Genomic DNA, 27272 nt, shown 5'->3' on the forward strand with positions numbered 1-27272 from the left:
GAGCCACGCAAATATCACCTGTAAGGTCCCCTACCTAGTCCCCAGAGCTAAGAGCCACGCAAATATTACCTGTAAGGTGCCCTAACTGGTCCCCAGAGCTAACAGCCACGCAAATATCACCTGTAAGGTGCCCTCCCTGGTCCTCAGAGCTAAGAGCCACGCAAATATCACCTGTAAGGTGCCCTACCTGGTCCCCAGAGCTAAGAGCCACCCAAATATCACCTGTAAGTTGCCCTACCTGGTCCCCAGAGCTAAGAGCCACGCAAATATTACCTGTAAGGTGCCCTCCCTGGTCCACAGAGCTAAGAGCCACCCAAATATTACCTGTAAGGTGCCCTCCCTGGTCCACAGAGCTAAGAGCCACAGAAATATCACCTGAAAGGTGCCCTACCTGGTCCCCAGAGCTAAGAGCCACGCAAATATTACCTGTAAGGTGCCCTACCTGGTCCCCAGAGCTAAGAGCCACGCAAATATCACCTGTAAGGTGCCCTACCTGGTCCCCAGAGCTAAGAGCCACGCAAATATCACCTGTAAGGTGCCCTACCTGGTCCGCAGAGCTAAGAGCCACGCAAATATCACCTGTAAGGTGCCCTACCTGGTCCCCAGAGCTAAGAGCCACGCAAATATCACCTGTAAGGTGCCCTACCTGGTCCGCAGAGCTAAGAGCCACGCAAATATCACCTGTAAGGTGCCCTACCTGGTCCCCAGAGCTAAGAGCCACGCAAATATCACCTGTAAGGTGCCCTACCTGGTCCCCAGAGCTAAGAGTCACGCAAATATCACCTGTAAGGTGCCCTACTTGGTCCCCAGAGCTAAGAGCCACGCAAATATTACCTGTAAGGTGCCCTACCTGGTCCGCAGAGCTAAGAGACACAGAAATATCACCTGTAAGGTGCCCTACCTGGTCCCCAGAGCTAAGAGCCACACGAATATTACCTGTAAGGTTCCCTACCTGGACCCCATAGCTAAGAGCCACGCAAATATTACATTGATAGTCCCAGAAATACAATATTTCAGAACGAAACTTACCAAATCTCGGCTACATTACTAAAGCCGACAGCAAAATGGCGATACTGCAGTAATCCCGCATGTGTGGGGAGAATCGACCAATAGGATTCAACCATTTGGCTCATTTAAATAATAGTGTCCCGGCTGCTATCCACGGCTGCTCTGTGGCTATCACGGCAGGAGTTACCTCTTCCACTGGCAGGCCATTTCCACAGGCAGGGGCCCATAGGTTTGACAATTCTGCGTGATGATGTCGGAGGCAGGAAGGGGGCGGGTCCACGGAATAACTTCGGCGTTGAAAGCTTCGAGCCGTTAAACGGTTTTGACATTTAAAGATCTTTAAAGTCAGGAGAAGTTTGCAAAGAGGTTCTCAAGAAGAACTCAAACATTTCTAGTGGTATCGGTGATGAATAAGCATGGGTCCATACATAAATAGGTAAAGGGAAATATTAATCTATTTTGAAAACAACAAAACAACACGCTGCTGTACTATTCACTTGGCAACAGAATTGCTTAAAAATCTACTGTGTTGTCAATGTAAATCTAACGCTCTGTTAATTTATCTAATATACCATTTCAGCTAAGCTTTAGTTCATACATTTGCATATCAATAGTGAATTGTGCTACTGACGTCCAGGCTCTGACGTCTCACAAGTCCTGGCCCTTGAACCAAGGAGGTTTTATAAACAAAAATGAGCGTAATCTCTGTATAGACATAAGCTTGTGTGATTAACTGTTTTACGTGTAATTTTCTGTGCCTTTCCAGTGATTGACGCTCCCAGCCTTCAGAATACAGTATGGAAATTTAAATTATTTTAACGTAAAACACTGAGCCCGACCGCCTTGAACAATATGTGCTTGAACATTAAACAAAGAGTCTTTGCATTTGAAAAGCAGCGCAATACACATTTGATATTCAACTGCTAGTTCACATGTCTGCCTATGCCCTGTGACACAAAAGCTATCCACAAGGGGTAAGACAAACCAAGGAGCTTTTATCAGGCTCCTTGGACAAACTGTACGTATTGTTTCAGTGTTTCATCAACAGAAATGATTCATGAACATGATCATAACAAAGAAGTTCTCCATTGTTGGGATAAAAACAAAGAGAGAGCTTTTGTTGACTAAATGCCAGTCAGAGCTAACGCAAGATTTCTGTACTCGGATGGTTTAGAAAAAAAAAATCAAATAGAAATTTTGACAAAAACTCATGGTTTATTGATGCGCAACGTCGTTTAAATTAACCTCATTGGATGATATTAATTTGACAAGTTACCACAATTTTCCGAGTACGGCATGATCGAATATTTCCAACGTAGAAGCTGTGTAGAAGGAAAATCCTTTCAGACTATGATTTCTCGCACAACGTTATTTTCTAAATGTCAGCCTAAAAGTCACGCCATCTATTGAAAAACACCGTGAAATTGCACGTGCAGGCCGCATGCAAGGCATACTCTCAATTATTTTGTTACGTATGGGGTCTTGTAAAGTGCCCGGATGAGGTTTCCTATGCCAAAATTCGACAGTAATGGCGGCCGGTCGACCCAGTGATCAGCATATACCGGGGTTCTTCTCTCGTTTTCTCTTGCTGGAGTAAATGTATCGAGCCGACGTTACGCAGAAATGGTGTGCAAGGAAGAGGTCTTCTCCTGGTTCCAAAGTTTGACCAGTCCCAAAAGGATAGAATTTTTGTGCGGGCTGTTGGATTTCTGTCACCCTATCGAGCTTCGATTCTTGGGAACCTGTCTAGAAGAGCTGTGCCGAAAGGATTACAACTTTCTCAGGGACTCCGAGCAAAAGGCGAACAACACACATGAACTACAGTCACTGGACGATATCGGAGATGATACCGTACGGACGAAACTTATCGTGTATCTGGCTCTGTTGTACACGACGAATAGTCAGGGGTCGAACGTTCTGTCCCATACATTGAATCACGTTGAAAGCACCGTTCTGAATGGGCTGCAGCTCACAGAGCAAATCAAGGAGGAGTTTCTCCTGCTCCTCGCCATGGCAGCTAACCACCCCGCGTTTTCCATCCACCAGCGTCTGACTTTCAGTACCCAGATGGAAAGGTTACAAGCTCAGCCAACTGTTGAAGTGTGTAAGGTAAGTACCCAAGCCTGCCAAATCTCACCACCCCCTGGAGTAAACCCCCTTCCCCTTGGGGAGGGGGGTCACTTTGGGTTTCTGCACCAGATTTGCTAACAGCTGGCAGAAGATAGTACAGACAGCAGGGAATCCCACCCACTTCTCCTGAAATGTCTGGATCTAATTCTCCCATCCTTTCCCCAGACCTTCTCTGCTATTTTTGAATACCAACTATGGGCACAACTTTTAACCTGAACCTGTAACATATTTAGTTGCATCTTGGTTGTCTAAATGTAGGGGTCAAGTGCAGATCATAGGAAAGAGGAGGAGGAGGTCATCTCTGAGGAGAACTTCACAACTCCTGGTACGCAGCCCAACACAGACAACAGCAAGGAGACTCAACAACCAAAAGGTAGGTGTAGGTCAACTTCACTTTCTACACCACAGGGTATCTATTACATATAGTCCAGGGTGCTGCCAGTGATTTACCCTTTTATCCTCAGTATCTATCGGCAACTTGTAAACACTGGATAGGTGATAGTATGGCCATTAAACTAATGACCCAAAAAATTATTGTTAGATGGGAGTGAATGGGAAAAAAGCAAATCTATTTGGCCAAAGGATTTAAGATCTCCAGGAGCTCTTCTTGTGGTTGGATTCCCAGACCTTGGGGTTACCTGGAATGTGTACCTTCTCTGGAGGGGCATCCGATCCTGTCAACAGACTGATGCAGATTTGGTCTTGCCCCCATAGTGCGGGGATGAGTCGCAGAACCTGCTGTATTCTAAACAAAGCCAAGTGCAAAGCCATTATTGGGACACAGCCTTTAAGGAAGCAGGGTTACGGGGTAGACTGTAGCCAGACAGATTAAAGTGACCTTCCCTTGGCAGATTGGAATGAGACCCTCGGCCGCCACCCTCAGAGACTGTGGTTATTGTTTCCTATGCCAAGAACGACTGAGTTCTTGAGCAGGCCGTTGGTCGGGCCGCACCGTGTACAGACTTTGCGCACAGCTGAGAAAGGAAAAATAAACAGGGAAGGTTTTGTCATGTCTCAGTGGCTACTTGGATCAGGGGATCACCACAGATTATTACAGTGCCTCAGGCAGATTTGGTTGCTGATAGGGGGATACCCTAGTCCCGGTGAAACAATAGAAGTGTGCTTGTGTTGCACAACTTTCACTTACAGGAAACGCAACACAGGAGGAAAACAAAGGGAGGGGGAATTCGATGCTCGGTGGTTTAGAGAGTGGGCTTGGTTTAATTGAGTATTATTTGTTTGAGTTGAATAGATGACATAAACCATTTAGGACACCTGGCTGACATCTTGCCACCTGGATAATTGCTTAGTCAAGCAGAAATTGTTGGGTGATTTTTCAATGTCAACTTAGCAAATCCAAGATTTGGTCTGTTTTGCTTTTTACATATCATGACCAAATATACAAATTACACTGTATAATGAAAAGGTTTTAAAGGGCTTTAAATCATAACAAATCATAAAGAGTTTATATCATAACGGATTTCTCCATTTCAACATAAATCAATCAATTTTTATTTTCTATAATTTAATTACAAATTAAGTGTCTTGTATAAGGATATGTTTTGATAAGTTGGAAGCTGTCTTGTTTTCATAACAAAGAGATTCAAAACTGAAAGAATGTTGAGGTTAGATTTTTGTGTTAGGACCAAATAAATGTGTGGTCAAGCATTGTTTTGGTTTAAAACACTTCCACTAGTTACCCTTAAATCAGCTGATGTAAGAGTCAATAAAACCATGGACTGCTGAGCTCAACAACAAAATTCCTGTACTGTATGCAAGTTCTGCTTAGTCTTTAGGTAAACATTTAAAAGGTCCAGTGGGCTGTGATTGGACGGAGGGTCGTTAGTTTGACAGGTGATTGTTTTGTCTATTCAGGTAGCAGCAACCTTTGCACCTGAAGTGTGATAAATAAGCTTGGAGACCCATTGATGTGTCAAAGTCCTATGTATAAACTGCATATAGTTGCCTTAAAGTCTCTTTCCATCCGAATGATGCTGTATATTTTTATTAAAAATTCTTCAAGATTCTGTAAACTAAAAATGGCCTATATAGAGTATTTTGACTGCTATTAGAGGCTGCTTTTTGACTTAAAAAATTGTTTCTTCTTATAAACATTTGCTTGTAGAATTCTAATGACTACTGTCATAATGAGTACTGTAAGGTCATTCTAGTCGTGTGCCTGTGAGTGTGAAGCTGGCGTGTAACAGTATGCAGGGACTTTGACAGATTTTCACCTTCAGCAATATAAACTGAGATATTATGCAACCTATGTATTCTAAAGAGGAATTTGATTTTAAGAATTATGTCTCTGAACGTTGCAAGTTTTTGATGTGATAGTTTTTTGTTCTGTATTTCTGTATTCCATAGTCTAGTTTCTGGTAGTTAATTTGTAGAGACTAGAGGCCAGTGGGCATGAGACCGGTAAGGCAAAACCTGTGATTGGGTACCAGTAATCATAGCAGGCTGTTGTCACTGATGTAGTGATAGTGGTGGTAGTTGTTGTTGTCTAGTGGTTTAGGCCTTGCCCAAAATAGGCATCAGATGTAGACTAATAGTACTGAATAGAGGTTCCAGTTACAATCAAAATTTACTTCATTATTTGCATTTTGTCAAATCTTATACCAATTCTGATGGTCTGACAAGAAAAGTCCTATTCTTTGTATAGATGGATGCAGTTTTTTTAATCTTCTAAAAAGGAATGCTGAAAATTGTTGATTATGTTTTGCCGGTAGGTTAATCCCAATGGAAATTGGCCAGACATATTAAAAGAAAGCAAAGGTCTGGGTTAACATTTCATAAGCTCCAGGTTGATATTAGTGTATAGATTCAAAGAACACACTTTCAACCTTCATGACGTGATGCATACCAAATCAGTTCTACAGAAAAAAGCTTTAATTCCTTTTTGCTAATGTAGGAAATTATGGCTCTGCCTTAAGATTTACCTGAACGAATTAAGCACTATTGCAAAAGAAAAGGAAGTGACCCCTTTCCGTTAAAGGAGCACTAAATGTTTAGTCTGGTAATCTGCATTCCCCAGTCAATCACCACTAAGTGCTGAATGTCAGGTGCACATTTTTCCACGCATTATTACTGAGCACCCCGAAACCAAGCCTCTCTGTTATACAGTCTTCACTTAACCTTCTATCTACCAAGGTAGGCTTTTGGTGCCAAATTTTCCTTGGTTATGGCCTTATGGGGTTAGGCGGCTGGGAGAAATGCCATGGTCTGAGGCAAGGTATTTATAGGCGACTAAGTGTAGTAGCAAGTCATGGTGGTCCGAGAGTTCCACATTCGAGGTACATACCAGCATATCCGATTCATTTGTCTGTACATTGGTATACTGCATATTCACCTAAATTCACAGAGGTTTAATTTTGCTGTGAAGAGGGGAAGGAAGTTATCACATTGAAATATATGGTACCGTATCAGCACTAATACAATGGAAATACATATATTATTATTATAAGGAGTCAAGATTTCTCATTGGAAAGGGGACCACAAAATGAAATTGAAATATTTAAAGATTTACAGTATTTATAGTGATTAAGCCTAAATTATGGAATTGATATTCATCAATTTTTTAAAGGTATGAAAGATGTGTAATTAGTAGATCTAGTGGAGAAAATTGCTTACTTTTGAAATCTCACCATTTCTATTCTTGAGTAAATACTACCTTTTGAAATTCAAAATACAAACGTTCATGTGCAAATGTTTACCTTATTTATACAATGTCACTGTATTTTCAACTTTATTTGTCAGAAAAATCATTCTCTTGTCCAGTTGTCCTATTTCCCACAGAATGTTGTTGTCGATTTACAGTTGATTTTCAATGGTTCTGGCATTTTTATCACGTTGTTGGAACCAATAAACACAGAGATATCTGATCCACCATACATGTGCATGGTGAAAGAATGCCTTCTGTCTGGTGTATCAGTTTTTTTCTATGCCTTGTCTCTATTGATGTAATATAAGTATAATAACAATGCCAGGGTCAAGGCAGTTCACGGTAGTGCATCGATGGCATGCTTATAGCCAACAGAAATAGACCAGTTTTACGTCAGCGACCTATTAAAATTTCATGAGACAGATGTGCTATTCACAGTTTGTTAAAGGTATTTGCAATATATGTGTTGACATTTGGGCATATATGTAGCTTGTTAAGCTATCTTGTGCCTTTTTTTCTAAATAAACATTGCTATGCTTACATTAACTTTGACATTTCGCGTGCCTAGAATGCACATGTAATAAAATTGTGGGTGTTTCATCACAGTATTGTTTTAATAATATGGACAAATTTGATATCACGCTCAACTCCTCAGTATGTGTGTTTTCTTTAGGTATGTATTCAGCATCTGGTTCTTGGAAAGAGGGCAGGGTTTCTGCAATAAAATATAAGGATTCATCTTGAGAGTTTTCATGCCTGGATGAAAATTAATTTAAATGCAGCACCTAAATGGATCACGGAAGCTTGATACTGCACACAGGGTTATCTCGCCTTCACCTAGATACAGCATACTTTGTCGATACCAGGAAAAATTTATGTTATTTCCGTGAAAGTGGATTGGGGCATACATCTCCTGGTTGCTTGTAATCTCTGCATGGAACCCTGGCGGAATTTTTCATGGAGGTAAATTCCGTGGGATTTTTAGCTTGACGATGAAGCTAAGGTAGATTCCTATTGCAATGCAGCCTCACTACTAGGTTTTATTTAACGTTTAATAATATATTGTTTCTCTTCGAAATCGACCAATATTCTAGTTTCCTAATCGATATGATTTATGCCTGTTCCAGTTTCTTCTGTTTTGTAATTATCTGGTGTGGGCTAGGGAGGCCAAACTTGATTACTGGTGCCTTAGTCTCCTTAATCTTGTTAGGTTTGGGTCACTGCCACCACCCAGCAAAAAAACATCAGGCCTAGATAACCCTCTCTATATTCTCTGTGATTATGTTTAAGAAAACCTAGAAGACACCATAAATAGACGTTGAAAAATACCACTGTGATTTGGAATTATAGCAGTAGGGAGTATGATTTATTCTATTCACAGAGGCTGATATTAGATTATTTGTTCCTGGCAGCGTGTTATTATTATTTCATACACCCTGGCAGCCTAATCGAGTCCTTCAGTCGGCGGCACCCGTTCAGAGTGCCTTTGAACATGGCTGTTGTGTGTTTTTGTTTGACATAAACAGTGGGCCGGGGAGCATGCTACTTCAGTGGTGTGCTTATTTTGTTGAGGCCAGATATGTCAGTAATGTAGCCGCATGCCAGCGTGCACCAGAGACACCATCGCGGCATTCCCCCATTCTACTCCTCCACAACACACCATAAATGTTTTACCTAAAGACCCAATGGAGACTGCGCTAACCCATATTCATTATAGAACATAGACGTCCTGACAGTTACGTTGATGTGTATCAGGTATATATTACAGTCCCAGAACATTAAGGTAATACCCATAGTGTTTCTCTGTCTGAGAATCTGGAAAAGTACAAGTACGAATGGAGTCGTCGTGGTGTTAGTGTAACGAGGAATATGTTTTTACTTGCATGTTTTAGATTCCTTGTGATACCAAGGAAATGACCACCATGGTGATACAAAATACAAGTGTATTGTCTTGTTCTTTGATGCCATACAGTTGAAGGCTGATTTATTGATTTCTGGCTATAAAAAGAAATAGGGTCTGTTTGTTGTTTTGGTGTGTTTTTGATGGTTGGGCCATATCAGCATAATTGCATATAGCCAGACAGGTAGTAAAGTAACCCTCAGACACCCAAGACAATTCCCTGCAAGTGATTTCCCTCTTGGCTAGTCTGGACTGTCCGACATCAGACCTCCAGCAATAAAAAGAACAGTTGTGGTCAGACATTAATCTGTTACAGGTTTGTTAAGTCTGGCTTTAGCTCAGTTCTGTTCACTAAACCCTATATACATGTTCCTATTGTCTGTGCAAGAACACTTTCATGCGACCACCCAGGAAACAGTTCAAAGTGATGTTGTTATGTATATACAATATATATACAAACGTTATTTGTATAAAAGATGTTAAGCACTAGCTTCTGTCTGTATCAGTTTTTTTTGCAACCCAGGAAATTATGCATTATCATTATGACATAAGGACATGCTGAGCTTTTAATTATTGTCATAATAAAAAATATTGTGGTGCTCTGACAGTACATATGCAAATGTGGATCCGTATTCTTACTGCCGTATTCTAGATGAGGGAGGGGGGCAGGTAACTTATGGTTTGAATTTGCGTGCAGAGCAACCAATTTCATTGTGAACACTTGACAAGGTCGCGAAATCTTTTTTTGCAAAAGTAGTTTTTAACAAGGTTTGTTCCCTGAATACTCATATTTCATAGTTATGTGGCCCCTGAAAGGTTGGTTCGTTTGTGTTTGGCATTCAAAAGGCAATACTCTCGAACAAAGGATATACAAGCAAATGGCCTTCCTGGGCCTCGCTAGTTGTGTCATACTTTATATGGAGAAGACAGATGCTTTTGATAAGGAAGCTCCACACCCTGCTTCACGGGTCATGGTGGTGTCAAAGGAACCAAAGATCCTCCTGTAGTGCCTTGTCAGACAGGTCATTCATTTGTGGCGTATGTATGAAGAATTCTGAAATATTTACCTGGGTAAACTGTAAAGGATGGGTGGTTATGATTTATTGCCATTTGTGTATGTCACATACAGTATGTGTAAATATTCAAATATGCCATTTGTGTATGTGTGTGTGTGTAAATATTGTATATATTCAAATGTTCAAGAAGAATATATGACAGAAAATAAAGGCATATCCTGCATATGTTATATAATGGATATAGAGTTAAAACAACTGTAGAGGTTATCAAGGTGTGTATGTGTAGATGTGTGTTTATAGATATTCAAATATTCAACAAGATCATAATGAATATATGACAAAACATTGAGTTGTATCCAGCTTATGTTGATTTTGATAGAACATTGACTTGAAACTACTAGAAATTGTTAAGATCAATGATACCAAATGGTATTTATAGAACTTAACAAATATGCCAGGTACATTAATTGAACATTTGCAAAATTCCTTCCCAAAATTGCAGAGTTTAAAATAGATAAAAGAGAAAGTCAACAAGTAGTCAACAGACTGGAAAGATTGGATAGTTTGACAAGAAACATGATACCTTATCAACATGTATAGATGAGTGGTATTGTTTGAAATTATCGATATATCATATGGATGTTGTAGCGACAGATAACTGTCACAGGTGTGGGAACATCTCATTGGTAGCCACCAATGTGTCTGAATATCCATGGAATAATGATGTGAAATTACCCTGCACCCAAAGGAGAGACATTCAGGCAAACACTATTCAATTTGGCCAGGGTAGAATGTAGGAATGGTTAGGGCTCATTTAGCAGTGCCATTCGCTCTAACTGCTCCAATGTGCAATGTATTGATTCTTCTGTTTGTGTGGAAACACAGTAGAATGGCAGCGGTTGATAATGATAATCATAATATGAAGGTTATACAGTTACAAAAGGGTACTAACTGTCAAGCTGCCAGCTCTATTACTCAAGAGATGTTGTTATAGGGCCTTTTATTTGCTCAATCATTCTATGGACTTAAACACAGATGACCTATTGGGTATACTCCAGGCAATATTCCTTTGGCTCGATCATGTTCTTGTTAGCACAGCTCCAGTTTTGGCAACTGTACAGAGGACTAGTCTAATGTGGCCTGTTGTTAATATTGATAGCTTGCCCATTGCCTTGCATGGGAGAGCCCAACCAAAACAATGGTCAGTCAGTGGAAAATGGGATAAGCAGAAAAATCAATCTTGCTGTGCTCTGCATGGATATCAGCCTTACAACTTGAGCGAGAATGGTGTTGGTCAACTACATTGCTGTGCACAGCGTGCTACCAATTAAGACAAGTGCATTCAGAAATGGAACGATTTGCAGAATTTTGTGATTAATGATAATAGAAGAAGTAATATGATACAGTGTGAACACCTGGGTAGCTAACATTTGATTCAATGTTGCGGTGTTATTTGTTTGAACGATTGTTTTGCCCATGATGTACAAAAATAGATGGCTAAGGAAACATATTGAAGGCCTATTTATCATGCAGATGGTTTGACCCTAGGTCATGGCCTGGCCTGACTATGCTGGCCTAGTCGCCCATATCTCAAATGAAACTTTAATAGGTACCAGATAGAGACAAATCACCAACTATGTTCGCCTCCCAGATTTTTTACTGCCTCCTGGAATGAGGAGTTAAAGAGAAATTTATGAAGCAATACAATTTTTTAAATCTGATTTAGAAGGTATGTACTGCTACAAATGCATGTTGTATGTGTAGTTACTGTTGATAAGTGCTTGTTACATGTACAGGTATTTCTGCAACAACAGCAGTCATTGCAACAGATGTAAACAATCTTTTAGTAGGAGTAGGGGAGCTAAATAAAAAAAATCATGCAATGAATTAATATGCTTATAGAATACTATTTCATATTGCCCATTTTATTATAACATTTAGATAGTACAGTATATCCAGGTTACAGTAGAAGGCACGTATATATTTTCTATATTGAAATGGATTTGTAATGTGTATATTGCACTGACCTATATGTAGCATGGTGGTTTATAGTGGTCATATGGGTATGACTCTCAGGCCATACCAATGCATTACTTTGGTTCTCAGAGATTTTAGAATAAAAATTTAGGTAGAAGTCAGAATGAAAACAAACCGAGGCCTGGGTGAAAATTTGCATTCAGCTTCATTTGCTCCTTGGAACAACCAATGTACAAACCTTTTCCCTGATAATTTATTATCGTTTTTATTGATGTGTTCCTTTTTATTTCTTCTTCTGCCAGGAAATTATCAGAGCTTATAACTGCTTTAGGATTAGCTGTATACTATAAATATGAGCCATTTATTTTCTCACACACAATACTTTAGGACAAGCCTAATGGTATAGTTATGTGAATGACCTGGTCCAAAAACCAAGTAGATGTAGTTGTTTTGTCTCTTTTTTACTCACACACGATACTGTGTGCCGAGCCTAATGGTATAGCATAGTGTCAGAGCAGCTTGACAAAAGGAAAAACATTCTGCACTTTGGTGAAATTGTTGCCTTTGTAGTTTTCATGTAGTTCATTCCATATCTAGGGCTCGGTAGATATTTGAGAACCGGCAAATTAAGTTGATGTGTCGTCATCATCCATCCTGTAAACACTTCCCTGCCAACACACGTAGCGGCACTTTTGGTACCTTCGGAACGACCCGGGGAGATATGCGACTGTGGACGTGGAATGTGACAAGCAGAATGTATGACCTGGGGAACATGTGACCGCATGGTTGGGCCTGCTATTGATGAACTCTCGGCCCCTAGGTAGCAGTTATATCAGTCAAATCTCATCTTCTTACTGCAACACGCCAACATATGGTATATTCAAAAATGGGAGTCCTACGGTTGAAGAATTTGTATGTGAGGGTTGCAGTTGCAAGTTGATTTTTATATACTGGATAGCTGTCATAATGAATTTCTATATACTCAATAGCTGTCATAATGAATTTCTTTCTTTTGTTTGAATTTCAGGTATGCAACCCATAGAAAATAATCATACAAACATAAGAACACAAACTTTACATACAAGAATTTGTACACATTTGTAATAAAAGAATTTCTAAACTGACAACTAAATCATAGTAAATGTTATCTTATAATGATAAACCTAAGAATGTTGCAGTAAGTATAGCCAAACATTTTAGTGAGACATCTTTGTAGTGTTAGGATGTAGATGTTTGCAATGTTGACTGATAAGCTCGCATGCTAATCTTTATATAATATAGACATAAATAAATCATCTATGGGGTTGCATGATCATGAAAAAAATAGTGCCTCTATGTAAGGGGATAATATTAAGGGTTGAGACCTTTACTCTAGGATTGACGTCAGCAGTCAAGTCATTTTTATAGCGGGTGTAATTCTACCACTTAAACCCTGGTATTGAACTCCTCCCTAGCCCTGTGATGTCATTGCCTTGACAAATGAGCTCTTGGATTCAAGATGAAGTGTAGATTCCAAAGTAGCCCCGAGGCAATGGTTACATAACCATACTGTCTACAGTAGTTTGATCTTATATATGCCAGGAAGGTTGAGAATAATCCAATAACAACTGGGCAAAAATGCTGATGAAAAACAGGAAAAAAGCAGACTGTTAGTATTAACACTCAATGTGAGTAAAGTGTGTGGAACTGGAATGGCCAAGCAGACATGAGCCTTTTGCCTTGATTAACCCCCTCCACATGAGTGGCATAGTCCATGTGAACTGAGGTTTCAGTGACAGGTTATGCCTGAATGGAAAGTGCCAGTGAATAGTGATGTCAGATTTTTCTTGCCAATACTAGAGTAAAGTAGAGTTCTTTTGGCAAAGGTAGGAACGTCCTGTTCCAATTTAGGCTGTTCATTCATTTTCAGGACACTGTCATCCCTGGTAACTGTGGGTTACCAAAAGATCTTTGTCTACAAGGCTTGGAAAAGTTAGATGCAGCCACCCACACATAAACTGTCAATGTCTGCAGTATAATGATAGAGGGAGTGATGCCCACACAGTTGCTCACTGCCATTAAGGCAACCATTCATCCACAAGGAACGGATTAAGGCTGTGGTTCTCCCCTCCTTCTCTCTGTGGGGTCACAGGGTCACCATAACCTAGGATTTATGCCTAGTTGTGAAGCCAAATAATCAACTGTGACTGCGGGCCTACTGGTGGGATCTGTGTCATAGACAGGACTGGTATATGGTAGCATTACAAACTAACTTCAGTGAACTGTCAATACTCATAAAATGGCAGGAAAACAACATTGTTGTGGAAGGAAAGTGTTGCACAAACAATAAAGGACGTTTTATAGCTTGTTTGGTGAGGATTGTATAGGGAAGGCGGGGGGAAGGTGATTTTGAAAAGGATGTTACTTGCACGTGATACTGTGATGGCCACAACTGGGGCAGTTGCTTTTGCATTAAGGTCACCTGAGTTAGCGCAGAATGGCTACCGCTCCAGACACTCGTATCAACAGTCGTATCAAGGCCACCTAAGTTAGCACCAAATGGCAACCCCTCCAGACCCTTGCGATTTAGCCCCGCCTATTGTAATCTCCTCGCAACACGGCCCATGGCTGCAAAGATAATGTATCTGGCCCACCCAATAACAATAACAATAACAATATTATAGAATAGCGTGCAACACATCAACTCAGCAGGTGTATCAACACGTGCTATAGATTTAACATTTTGCCCCTTTGACACCAAATTTGGCGCAATAAAGCACCAGTAGAATGCTTCAGATTAAAGAGAGATGAGAGAAATTGATCCTCAGAATGACCTTTGACTGCAGTTGTTGTGACAACAAATACAGTAATACAAGGATACACCTTGTCTGAAGTATTCTGGACCCTTGCCATCATCTCAATCAAATCCTTTGTATCATAAGACATGTAAATAGATTTTCCATTCTTCTTAATTCTCCATTGGCACAAAAGAATAAGAATCTATGGCCAGAGATAATATTAATAATGATATAGAATTACTGTAACCTTCACCAGCCAAGGTTATATCAGTGATTACAGGATATTGATGTGCGAGGCTGTAAGCTCTGATATATCTAGGCTCCCACGGGGCATACTAGGGATTAATAAATGAATGAAATATTGGGACAGGTTAGGGTGTATCACTGCCCAGAGGTACAGGGAATAGCTAACAGTCACAACCTATCAACACTCGAAACCAGAATTGTAACTTTTCCATAATATAGTACAGACGTTTAGTACAAGGAATGCAGAGAATCTAAATGTGTCAACAGTTCTTTCAAAATGTGGGCTTACAGAGTCTGTGAGCTATGTTATTAACTGTGACAGGAAGAGGCGATTAGAATTTTAAACTTACACTTGACTGAAGTTTACCCAACATCAAAGCAAGGATATATTTGCTTTGATGGCACAAAACTCTTTTGATATAGGTCATATTCCATATACTGTAAATGCATTTAAGTTTGCGGAGCAGGAAAATGATTACGGTGGTTTATGTTCGCGGGTACATAGTCACATACTGTGATGGCAAAATGTTCACGGTGGTTTTAAAACTGCGAACATAAAACCACCGCGAACGTTTCTGTATTTACCGTACAAAAAATTACAGTACATATATAGTAATAGGTTTTTGAAATTCAGGTTGGTCATTCCTTACCAAAATGCTCAACACATTCCGTTTTGTTTTAGTTCTTATCGGGACCAAAATGGACTGTTGTAAATTGTTCAATAAGCTTTAGTTTATGTGTTTGTGATTAGACATATAAGTAAAGCCCATGGGCTTACTGATATTGTTGAACACAATCCCATATAATATAATACCTGTACCTGTATTCATGCTTGGTGAACCAAGTCAGCTGTCTGTACTCATTACTTATCTTGATGTTCGCTTGTAAAAACCAATGGGTAGCAAATTGCTTGAACAGCGATAGTCAGCTTTACAAGCATGTTTTACTGTGTTACATTAAGCTGGTGTAGGTAATTACTCTTAGTCTTAGTGGATGATACCAACGGTCAAAACATTTACATATGCAAATTGCAATGAAGGTAATGGAAATATGTTTAGTCTAGAAGAGTCATTTCTTGTTTATGTGTCATTTGATACTAGTGATGATGTTGCACCAAACATTAAATTCAACGTGTAGACTAGTACCATAAATCAAATTAATAAGACTGTATGTATACATCTTTGTTACATTCTAAAGCAATAAAATATCATGACGTAAAGACCAAAGTCGTATGCGTCAGTGAGACTTGATAGTGACTCGGGAGTGTTTAAAGCCTGTACAGTTGCGTATCTTTCCAGCTGGCTTCATGCTACATGTTTCTCACCCTTATCGCACGCATTTCCCTCCGTCTACATTGTGTGCACCCCCATAGTGTAATTTACCTGCTAAAAATATCCGTCTGGCTTATTAGTAACAGTTTAGCTTTTGTAAGAAATATGACTAAGAAGTCAAGATTACCCTGTACTAGTATGTTCAACGGCATAGATAGTTAGTCAAGTGATAAATGTTAGAAAGATGACAATTTTCTTTCTTTCTTTTTTAAGTTAGTTTTTATGACAAATTTGTAGCCCTTCCTTCTACCTGTTCAACCAAGTATGCATTGTGTGGCGTAATGGCAGGTTGTTCGGCTCAGACTATATAAAGGTCCAGGGTTGGGTACACAATTACTCAAGCAACGCGATATGATTTTGGAAACCGTCAGATGTTTGATGATGAAATGTCAGTGACACTAGGTTTGAATCTCCTGACGTACATTGTTGACATTGTGCCCTTGGCAAAGGCACGTTACGACTACTTTCCTCACTTCACTCAGGTTGAAAATAAGTACCTAACTCAGTAACTGCAGTTAGGTCCCCTATTTGAGGAGCCTCCGAGGGCACACCTTCAAACTTGTTAAGAAGTAAAAGGACCCACCAAACGCATAGAAAAGAGTAGGGCTTCTTTCGGGTGGGAATGGATCAAATAAATATGTTTGGATATGTAGCTTGTACTATTCAGTACAAACCTGATGTGTTATGCCATGAGGTGGTTTGCTGGGTATACAATACAAACAGACAAGATAATAATAATATCGGGTGTATTTTGCCACCAGTAGGTACCCTAAGTGTGGGTAATGAGGACATACTCTGTGCTAAAAGGGTAGCTGGAAAGTGAGACTTAGGCCGACTTTAGACAGACAACACTTTCATAGTCGTGCGACTGTTGTTGTCGACAACGTTGCCGGCGACGATATTTTTAGGCTGTCTAAAGAGAATCAAAATAGTCGTGCGAGGGCTTTTATGGAATCATCGTGCGACCACCTCGGACCCAGTCGCGCGACCCTTCAGCAGGGGGTCCGCGACTATTCCTCACATGTCTAAAGAAAAATCGTCGCCGGCGACGGGACTGGATCATATGCTAATAAGCCTGCAGCATGTTTTTTTCTATTTGAAAGGGCATTTTTTCTCCGTAAATATACATGCAGTCAGTAATGGAAACGTATTTTTGTCATCAGAGACTGCCTGTTCCAGCGCAATGCCCCGCCACCAGTGGCTACATCCTTCATGATACTAGTAGTAATCTGTAATACCACCGGCGGCCACGAACGCCGGGTTTAATTCCAGATTTTCCCGTTTCTGTGTCATTCTTTGTTGGGGACAATGTTTGTTTGCAAGCAAAAGAATAGTAATCTGCTGCATGACGAAAATGAAGAATTCTCCCGCCATTTTTAATTTGCAAGCAAGAGGTCACTGTGGGTCACGCACGAACGCACCGCAGTGGAATCCTGCGCCGCGGGTGTCCCGCAATACTCTGAACGCATGTCTAAAGACAACCGTTGCCCACAACGAATAGTCAATAACAGTCGCACGACTATATACGTGTTGTCTGTTTGAAGTGGGCCTAACTCACTAAGATTTTTCAAGCATTTTAGACTTTTCCCTTTGGGGGTTTATCCACCCACTCAGTAACTACTTTGACATGTTTACAGCTTTAAAAATTACACAAGTTGGTTATACATCTGTATACAGACAATGTGCATGACAATTCTTGTAATTGAACATTGAAATTCCATGTTTACTAATTTAGACAATAGGCAATAGATATAGGATGCTTTACACTTATATATGTTCTTGATATATATCAGCTCATACACAAGTGATTAATTTTCCAGACTAACTGTTGTCCTTTTCTTCTGCAGTATATGTGAGATCCATTGAGGTCAAAGGTTGCAAGAAGACAGGTGGCCGTGAGCGAGGATGTGTCTACACCATGCAGGTAAGAAGTCATACTGACCTTGGCATTGAAACATTCATACCTAACATCTAATCTGTCTGTAATATCATAGTACTAGTGATTACACTAGCACATTCTTTTTCAATGGTTATAGCTACATGTACTTGGTCATTATTGTTAAAACAAATTTAGAACTTGCAAATTCCAGGATACTGAATGTAAAAAGTCCATGCTTTGAGAGGCTGTGTTTAATCAGGCCCAAGTTGACCCACTGTACACCTTTGAAAGTAGCCTTTCATCCCAGCAATCCATCACTTGTAGTTGTACAGTGTAATGTCAGTCCTGTGAATTGTCCCCTTTACGTGAAGCCACTTCTTAACATGTCACAGGAGTTGTTTTGTACTCCACTCTACTGTCGTGGTTGATACATGACGTGTAGGTTGTTAGAGGTACAGTTGTTTAGATAGAGTTTAGCCCAACTTTTAGAACTACAAGATCCTGACATGTCCTGTATGTGTTTTGGGTTGTGGCAATTTGTGTACCGTCAAATAGCAAAGTGGCCAGGCTAGCGAACTCTAGAGCCAGGGGTCACAGGTCCTATACCTGGCTAGACAGTGTGTCTTTGCGAAAGGCACTTCACGCGACTTTCCTCTCTCCACCCAAGTGTAAGAATGGGTACCTGACGTCGTTTGGGGAGGTTAAAGGCATTGGAAGGAGAGGGATGGGCTCCACTTTCCAATACCATGTCCTAGACACAGTGGATAACAACCCACTCGCCCTATGGCCTAAAAAAGGCTATGGGACTTCCGTTACCTTTACCATCTATTTACAATGACCAACTAGAAAGGACAATTCATCAGTCTCCTTGTAGTTGAATCATCCTTTATTATGCATGATGTATTACATATATAAAAAAAACATCCCTATTTTAGGTTTATTGTAAGAGTTCAAAGCTTAGGGTAATCAGCAAGATTTGTAAAACAAAATTAAAGTGTTAGGGGATAAAAAGTAGCACTTAAATCGAAAAATGTGAAGGTCCTGAAAGTTTGCCGGTTCCCCCCAGTCTGTAATGCCCCTCACAACATTGGACAAATTGATGTGTTGTATTATCTGAAACTTACATTTTGCACATTTTTCTCACTTTTCCAGGTCAGCTGGTCGGATGGCACCCTCACTACTGTCAACAGAACCTACCGGGATCTGTGCGACTTCCAGTGCAAGGTAAGGGTCAAGGTTAACAGTGCAAAGGTCACAAAAGGTGACCTCCCTCTGTTTGTTGTGTCTGCACCTGATTGTCCACTGTGCACTTGGTGGTTAGGTCCATTTCACAGGTCAAAATGGAAAACACTTGTTGTTGATCTAGGGTGTGTTATGTCAGACAGGGGCTTCCTGAGTTGTCTATCTCAGCTAGAACACTGCCCGACAGGCCCTGTGGCAATTAATGGTGGAAGAAAAACATTCAGGGGCAAGGGGTATGAACAGCAGGCAAATAGGCAGAAAGAAAGAAGATACCATAGAGAAAAAGAAGGAAAGATGATGGTTGAAGGAAATTGACTTCATAGATGCATAACAAGAAACGTAAATGTTGTAAAGAAAGATTACTGACAGATGGCTATATACATTTGTAGGCACTTCAGTTGTTAGGGCTCCTACACTGGAAGCTCCTTTGTACTATACTTGAAGTGTTCTGTCAAGATATTGTCGAGTATAGATGCAGTAGGAAGAGGACTCATCGACTTGCTGGGTGTTGGTGTCACTCCATTTCATTAGCACTAGCACCAACAATGTTTTGAACACACTGGGGTTATCCCTTGGCTACCCCAAGCATTTCTGTGGGAGCAACACAGATAACTGTTAAATGAACCAGGAAACCTCCTGAAAATAAACATCTGCCTACCTACCCCTGGTGCTGCCACATGTCTGGCTATCTGTCTCAGGATCAAACCATTTCTGTGGGATCTCTGATTATCAGCCCCACACTGAGATCATCTCATTTGAAGTCTTGGACTGCATTCAAAGCCCCTTGCTTTCAATTTCCTACTAGGAAAGAGTTGCCTATTCAGCTATATAATAAGCTCACCCTTTGTACCTTTCTCAAATTTTGACATGGTCAAGTTTCGTGTAGCTCTTCTTTTGTGTGTAAAGTTCTGTAAGCATTTAGAAGACATAGTGTATATGCCACACTTCCACTGTATTCCACCTTGTAGAGACAGATTTGTATAATCTAATAAATCAAAACTTGTCGCAGTACGTAGAAATGTTCAAAGTGTAGTTAGAGCTTGATATGTTTTTGTGTTTTGGAACGTATGGCTGGTTTCTTAATGTAGCAACCGCACCAAACCAGTACTTTAAACTTTGTGAATCATAGTGTTTATTCAATCTGGCCGTTTGTGGGTCTCAGGTTTGTCACCAACAGTGTAATTGAGTCCTGCTGAAGGTGCTTACAGCTGACATTTCCTTGTTGGTGTGCCAAGAAATGTCACTGGAAACCTGGCCTCCTGTCTGAAGCTACAGGCTGTTTGGATCCTGCTCAAGTTGGACTGGAGAAAATGTGTCAGAATGCCAGCTTCCTTGTAGTGATGAGATGTGCAAAGAGAAGCTTAATTTGAACAAAAGAAGATCAAACACTTTTTCAAGTTAGAAACTTGTGCCAACCGTTTTTACTCAGCAAACTACATGGAGTGCGGAGGGTAGTGCACACAAAAACTTAGTCTTGGCGTTCATTGAAATGAAAGTAATTTTGATACACTTCTTATTATCAATGAGTGTGAACACCTCAGTAAATATCAAAGTTGTTGACATTTATAATGTGTACAATGTAAATTGCTCATCGTCGTCGCGGGCTGCTTGCCCGGACCAGGTCTACTCTCTCCTTCCAAACGTCTCTGTTATTGCTAGCCTGATTAAATCTCGCTTAAGGTAGCCTGCCCAACATCTGCCGGCCTGTCACATCCCTGGACAGCAGAGTTTGTGTTATACAGACTAGTTAATTGCCTACCAGGGTTGTATGAAGAGTTTAAGAAGGCGTTATGGGTTGTTTGCTATTTCTAGACAGCATTGGCCTTGGAGAGGACATCTTTTGAATGGATTTGATATGTTGAAAGAGTATCAAAGTACTTTGGCATTGAGCCTGTCTCTGGGTTAGATCACTGCTAAGCAGCTGGCCTTCAAAAACATTCATTAAATAGATCTAATTGATGTATTTACGAAAAACATTATAGATTTGAATTTATCCAGTTCAAGGTCCGTTCAAAATTAGTGGAGAAGAATTTGAGTTTTTCCATTTTACGTTTCAGTCCCAGAGATCTGTCTGGGACATGCCCCAAATCGGGGGTGTATATTTTAATTGGGTTGCGTACTTAATTCAAGAAAATATGGTACATGTACTTTGGCTATTGATTAGATGAATGTATACTGAAGCACAGAAGGACATAGCAAGGCATAGAATGCATAGCAGACAAGCTTGCAAAAGTAGCAAACATAAATCATACTTTGCATTGATCAAGAAGAGGTAAGAAGTCATGAAGAGAATGACATCATGATGACTGTTACATTTTTTCCCTACACCAACCACTTGCTGTCTATCAGCCCTTGCCATCTTGTACTCCAGCCTTGAACGCAGCCTAGTAACATAACTGCAGATTGAAATGGGGCTATTTTTGACCTGTTTTCAATTTCAGCCCAAGTCCAGCAAGATCAATAAAAGTGAAGAGATATTGATCCTCATGTACTAGCAATTTGGTCAAAGGGTAGGGTGGGAAGGTCTGGACTTTGTCAGGCTGTGCACATTTTTAACAAGCCTTCATTTAGATTATTAGAAGAGTAGCTGGCAACAAAATCACAAAATTTACTTTGTTGTTTTCATCAGCATTTTCGTCACAAGAAGAAGAAAGAAGAAAGAGATAGGAAGAATTTTTTTCAATACCCTTCGGGGTACATTCTTTCAAATATACCATGGGACTATTAGATGACTAATTAGATGAAATTAAAGGTGTCAATGAAATTAAAGGTTACTTTGCCGAAGGTGCCTTGAGCATATGTGAAATATTATGCAGAGATGGTGATATGTAGGTCTGTCTGACAAAGGACACCTACAGTATTAGAGTTTATAGAGCTCAAATGAAATTTTCTACCCACAGTTGGAGAAGGAACTGCAGTTTTTAGAAACATGGCGTCTAGCTTGTGCAGTCCTGTGGTTAGCAACCAGATTCTGGGTCAGACAGTGACTTGCATGCTACTAAAAGAGTTTCCGTCTTTTTGCCTCCATGAAAAATGGAGGCATAGTTTCTGGTGTGTCTGTCTGTCTGTCTGTCTGTGTGTCTGCCTTTGTGTTTGTGCTTCCGGATATTTGTGTTCACCATAACTCTAGAACATCTGGATGGATTGTAATGATATTTGGTATGTGGGTAGGTGTTGCAAAGACCATATATGATACAATATACATGTACTTTTCTGTAGCATCAGTCCTACAGATGTAGTTGTTGACAGGTTTAGCCGTACAAAGATAAATTTCTTTATCCATGGTGATTTCTTCACGGGGTTGATTAAAAGCTGTTTCCAATTTTTCGTCCAGTTTCACCACCATTTATGTTGGCAGGAAAATCCCCCAACACACAATCCTAATCTACCTTCAACGCAGCACAATGTCTGTTTCCCTGGCCAGCCAATCAATGTGGGTTTAACTATGGCGTACTTGACTTACCTCAGCCAGTGGAGGGGTTCGGATTATGTTCCCAATCTGGTGTTTTCCATTGATTTAGCTGACTTGATCCAAAAAAGGTTTTCCTTATGTCACCTGGCACATCTGGTTCGAACCTGAACATGAACCTCTCAATCGCTGTCCGTCCCTGTTTGCCATCATTCCAATGCAATTGTAGGGTTACAGTTCAGACAGGAACAAAATAAATTCTTCTCATGATGTCAACAAGGCAATTTATTTTCCCTGTCTCTTGTACTTTGTCACTAGTATTTCTATATACATGGAGTAGTACAACTTTGAGGAAGTCACATCTTACACTGTATTTTCAAGGTTTGAACTGTAAGTGGTTTGAATGTCTTAATTGTAAGAAGTTTGAATATCTCAACTGTCAAATTTTAAAAGTGAGTTGAATCAAGGAGGTGAAAGTCTTTTTTTAACCTCCTTGGTTGAATCTGGACTGCAAGGGAGTTGAATCTCTGAACTGTAACTAGTAAGTGATTTGAATCTGTAAGGGAGTCAACACTCTGAACTGTGGGTGATTTGAATATCTTAACTGTAAGGGAGAGTTGTTCGCTTTAACTGTATTTTAAATCTCTGCACTTTAAGGTAGTTGAAACTGTACTGTAAGTGAGTTGAATCTTTGAACTGTAAGTGTGTTGAATCTCAGAACTGTAAGGGAGTTGAATCTTCTGCCCATAACTGTAAGTGATTGGTTGATTTGAATATCTTTACTGTAAGAGAGTTGAGTCTCTTAATTGTAAGTACTGTATTTTGAATCTCTGAACTGTAAGGGAGTTGAGTCTTTTGATTGTAATTTCTTTGAATCTCTAAACTGTGAGCAATGTGACTCTTTGAACTGTAACTACTAAGTGATTTGAATCTCTGAACTGTATGTGATTTGAATAATCTGTAAGGGAGTTAAATCTCTGAAATGTAAGTGATTTGACATGTTGGTGATCTGAGCCTTTATGAATCTCGGAATTGTACATGTACTAGTTAGTGATTTGAATCTCTGAACTGTAAAAGAGTTGAATCTCTGAACTGTGAATGATTTGAATCTCCAAACTGTTGGGAGTTGACTTTTTGAACTGTGCATAGAAGTGTAGCCTGCTGTGAAGGAACAAGGCAAGGGTTCAGGTCCAAGGTCACTGGATTTATGTGGAGGTTAATCTTGGGTACAACCTGCATAATTCATGCCCCCAGGTAGCCTCACAAAAATCCACAGTTGTGAACTCCCTGTAGATGTGTGTCAGGAGAGGGCTGTGATTGTTTCTGTTGGGAAGGGGTTAGCTCCCACTGTGAGGCACAACATAGGATACTTCCCAATCAAATTAAAGGGTTCAGAACTTCTTTGACTTAATGATTTTGCCTTTTTGGAAAGGCTGCCTGACTTGTTGTCAAGGCAGTACATTAACATATGTAGTTCTAACTTACTAAGTCACACCTACACGTGCATGAAGTGGAGATAGTCAGCATTAGGGCATGGTCACAATTGCCGTACTTGTAGGACAATTTTGATAACATGGATTTTCAAGCAGGCTGTGACAGAATAAACCGCCGGCGCTGACAATGAGCTAGGGCAACCTTTTCTGTAAAGTAACAATATAGCTGAACTTTGTAGGACAAGTGCATCAATGTCCCAAGAATAACTTACTTTGCAGCTGTACAAGGATCACTCTTTGTATTTGGCCCAAAACTATGTATAAGTGTACATTAGATCATGATTTTCCATTGACATTTCTGTATCTTTTTTTTTCCTCTCCAGCTGCAGAATCTGTTTCCTGATGAGACTGGTGCAAACAGGAGCAAGGGGATCATCCCCCACCTGCCAGGTAAGGCCTTGTTTTATCTTAACCACTGTAGATTCTTTAAGTTTGCAGTACTTGTATTTTTCATTGGAGATAACCATGTAGCACAATAGTCACATAACTTACACCTTTCACTAATTTACACATATCGCAAGTATGGCCAGGGGGTTCAAAATGGACCCTGACTTTTGTCTTGCCAATACCTACTGACATAGAAGATGTCATCACATCCAGAGGTTCTTCAATTATAGATGACCACAAATATACAGAAACACAGATAGACACACACACATATGCACAACAACACAACACACACAAAACAATACCTCCATTTTTCATGGAGGTAAAAAATATCTGGGATGAGTCTTTCTGGCCTATCATGATATGCTGTACTAGATCATAGTAGATTGTGATTGTGCCAAGTAGGCCAGTGACCTAGGATTGACCCTAGGGGGTATGCACCATTGGGACAAACTCCACCCCTCCAGACAGACACCCTGAACCCTGCCCCAGAAAGGGCAGACTGTTAATCATGTACCAAGTTAAACACTTAGTACAGCAACAGGTGAATGTCCATCTTATGTGCATCCCTAAATAGCTTAGCCAAGTTCCTAATCCCTGCTGGTCATGCTAGAATGGTTTCCAGGAATGACCTTTAACAGTGGGTAAATATCAGTACATTGCTGCAGCACCCTGTTGTGTGACTAGCAATACTAATTCAGTTCAGTTCATCCCAATACCATGGTTACCATGGTAACAGGCGTGTTTCACGCCCTGGTAATGAAGCTTTAAAAAGGATGAGGACAAAATTAAACTTTGAAGGACTCTCACACACATTATAACCTTTGGTAAGTTGTCCCTTTTCCATAGACTTGAAGTAAATGTGAATTTTACTGGTCTACATATTCTCCAAGCAGAGGTTGGGTCGGGGGGATAGTAGTGGCCAGGATTTTTACCGTAAAATTCCCGGCCACTGCTGTCTAATCACCACAACCCAACCTCTGCTTGGAGAATAAAGTCTACATACACATGTGTAACTGTGTTGAAGGTAGTCGCAGATATGTAAAAAAATAATAACCACGTAGAAACTATATTTGTGTTTTTCTGTAGGTAAAGCTGGGGAGACTGGCAAGCGAGATGTTGACATGGAGAACTATGTCAGGTTTGTGTGTTGTGCTGTTTACTTGTTTATATTGTTGTTTTGTCTGTCATAAATGAATCTTTGGTCTCTTAAAGTTTAAAGCAACAGATGCCCCTTTGAGGTATGAATATTGATATACACAAAAAAATTAAAATGAAGTTGTTAAGATTTTTGATGCACTTCCATTGAAACAGACATTATATGTATGGTGACTATAGTCCATTGTGCTTTTATTTTTACAGAAGGCCCTTGTCTTAAACCATCAGACTTAATCTCCCATGACACCTCTTACTTCAAGTTTCCTCTGTTTCTTTGATGAGAGCGTTTAAAAAGCTGTTTTACCAATAACAAGCATCTATTTCTGTTGTACCATGGTATCTTAAACCTGGTATTAAGTGTTGGGTATACAGGAAGGACTGTGTCTGTCTGCTAGTGACACTGAGTTTGCTATTTAGTTGCAAAGGCTCAGAATAAGCCTGAGTCCAACATTCCTATAAGATGAGGTACAGACGCCAAGACTTTTGCTACTCTTACTCACGGAGTCTGCAAGCCAAGAAGCCGGAAAAGAAACATGGCTAGGATCCAGCAGAAAAGTTATTGAGAAGGTTGAAAACAGGGCTGTTCCAAACTTTGAATTTTTGTCTGTCCAAACTCATTGTTTCTGGGCCCACGTTGTTAAATCCATCATTGTAAGCTTACAAACAGACATTGTCATGTCATAAAGTTCAGATTTTTTGACAGACAGGGTGAAATTTTTTGTGCATCCCAACAAGCAATTTCTGTTGCAGTATGAACGGAGGCATGGGTCCTGTAGACAACCCTGGTTGATAGCAGAAACCAAAGTTTGACTTGGCAATCTTGCTGAGATTCTGTCTCAGTGTCACAATGTAAATGAGACGTGTTTCTGATCTACATCATTTAGTAGTCTTGGATCGTTGGTTTTCAAGGAAGGCCTAGATAGTCAATTCGGGTGGGATAATGTGGTAATTAGGTGATGAATTGGACCTACACACGTATTTGGTATACTATTAGGTCTTAGCAGCTGTGGCAAGACAACCAAGGGTTTAAGAGAGAGAAACCTCCTTTTTCTTGGAGCATGGCTTAACACTGTTCAGTTTTCTATAGTTTTGTAAATTCTCTTTAGCACGTAGAGCCAAACTTTTAGTATCTTCACAAATGTAAATGTTTCATGTGATAATTCTGGTGTTTCATTGCTGTACTGTTGTTTGCAGACAACTGGTGTCGTTACCCAGACATATCCTGGAGTCGGATCATGTGACCAGCTTCTTCGGCCACCAGCAGTACCACCACCCCTACCCGGCCAGCCCCGCCCCAGCCGGACACACCCCCAACAATGTGCAAGGTAAAATCAGTGTGAAAGCTCATCTTGCTGTAAATTTTTACTTCTAAGTGTTAAGTTATGATTCAATTCCAGATAAAGTTTCGCTGTACCTCAGGCCTTCCTCAGGAAGATTGGCCCATCACATGACTCCAGTATTGGCCCATCACATGACTCCAGTAGTAGCCCATCACATGACTCCAGTATTGGCCTATCAGGTGAATCTCAGTCATGTAAGATCATGTGACATCATGTGTCATTCCTTCTGAAGAAGGCTTTGAGTATGGCTGAAGATGGAATAATTGCTTGCTCTTACAGCACAGCTTTTATACATCAGCTGCACATACCACTCAC

At 40.3% G+C, this 27272-nt stretch overlaps 2 protein-coding genes across 4 annotated transcripts in view; one reads left to right on the top strand and one right to left on the bottom strand.

The window, feature by feature from the left end:
* LOC118416982 (kelch domain-containing protein 4-like) overlaps positions 1-1291 on the bottom strand; it is a 27781-nt gene extending 26490 nt beyond the window's left edge. Inside the window, exon 1 of the mRNA XM_035822276.1 lies at positions 1207-1291. The gene's annotated coding sequence lies outside the window, so the exon portion shown is untranslated. The remainder of the gene's footprint in view (positions 1-1206) is intronic.
* Positions 1292-2428: 1137 nt separating this feature from the next.
* The window catches only part of LOC118417192 (zinc finger CCHC domain-containing protein 2-like), a 40808-nt gene continuing 15964 nt past the window's right edge, over positions 2429-27272 (top strand). For 2 of the 3 annotated variants that reach the window (XM_035822641.1, XM_035822642.1), the window contains exons 1-7: positions 2429-3117; positions 3397-3511; positions 17897-17973; positions 19081-19152; positions 24396-24462; positions 25549-25600; positions 26812-26942. In XM_035822641.1, the coding sequence (XP_035678534.1) occupies positions 2632-3117; positions 3397-3511; positions 17897-17973; positions 19081-19152; positions 24396-24462; positions 25549-25600; positions 26812-26942 (1000 nt within the window). In that variant the 5' untranslated portion in view covers positions 2429-2631. The remainder of the gene's footprint in view (positions 3118-3396; positions 3512-17896; positions 17974-19080; positions 19153-24395; positions 24463-25548; positions 25601-26811; positions 26943-27272) is intronic. The other variant, XM_035822644.1, reaches the window with a different exon arrangement.

Source organism: Branchiostoma floridae, chromosome 6 (assembly GCF_000003815.2).
Source record: "Branchiostoma floridae strain S238N-H82 chromosome 6, Bfl_VNyyK, whole genome shotgun sequence".
In the NCBI taxonomy this organism is placed as follows: domain Eukaryota; kingdom Metazoa; phylum Chordata; class Leptocardii; order Amphioxiformes; family Branchiostomatidae; genus Branchiostoma; species Branchiostoma floridae.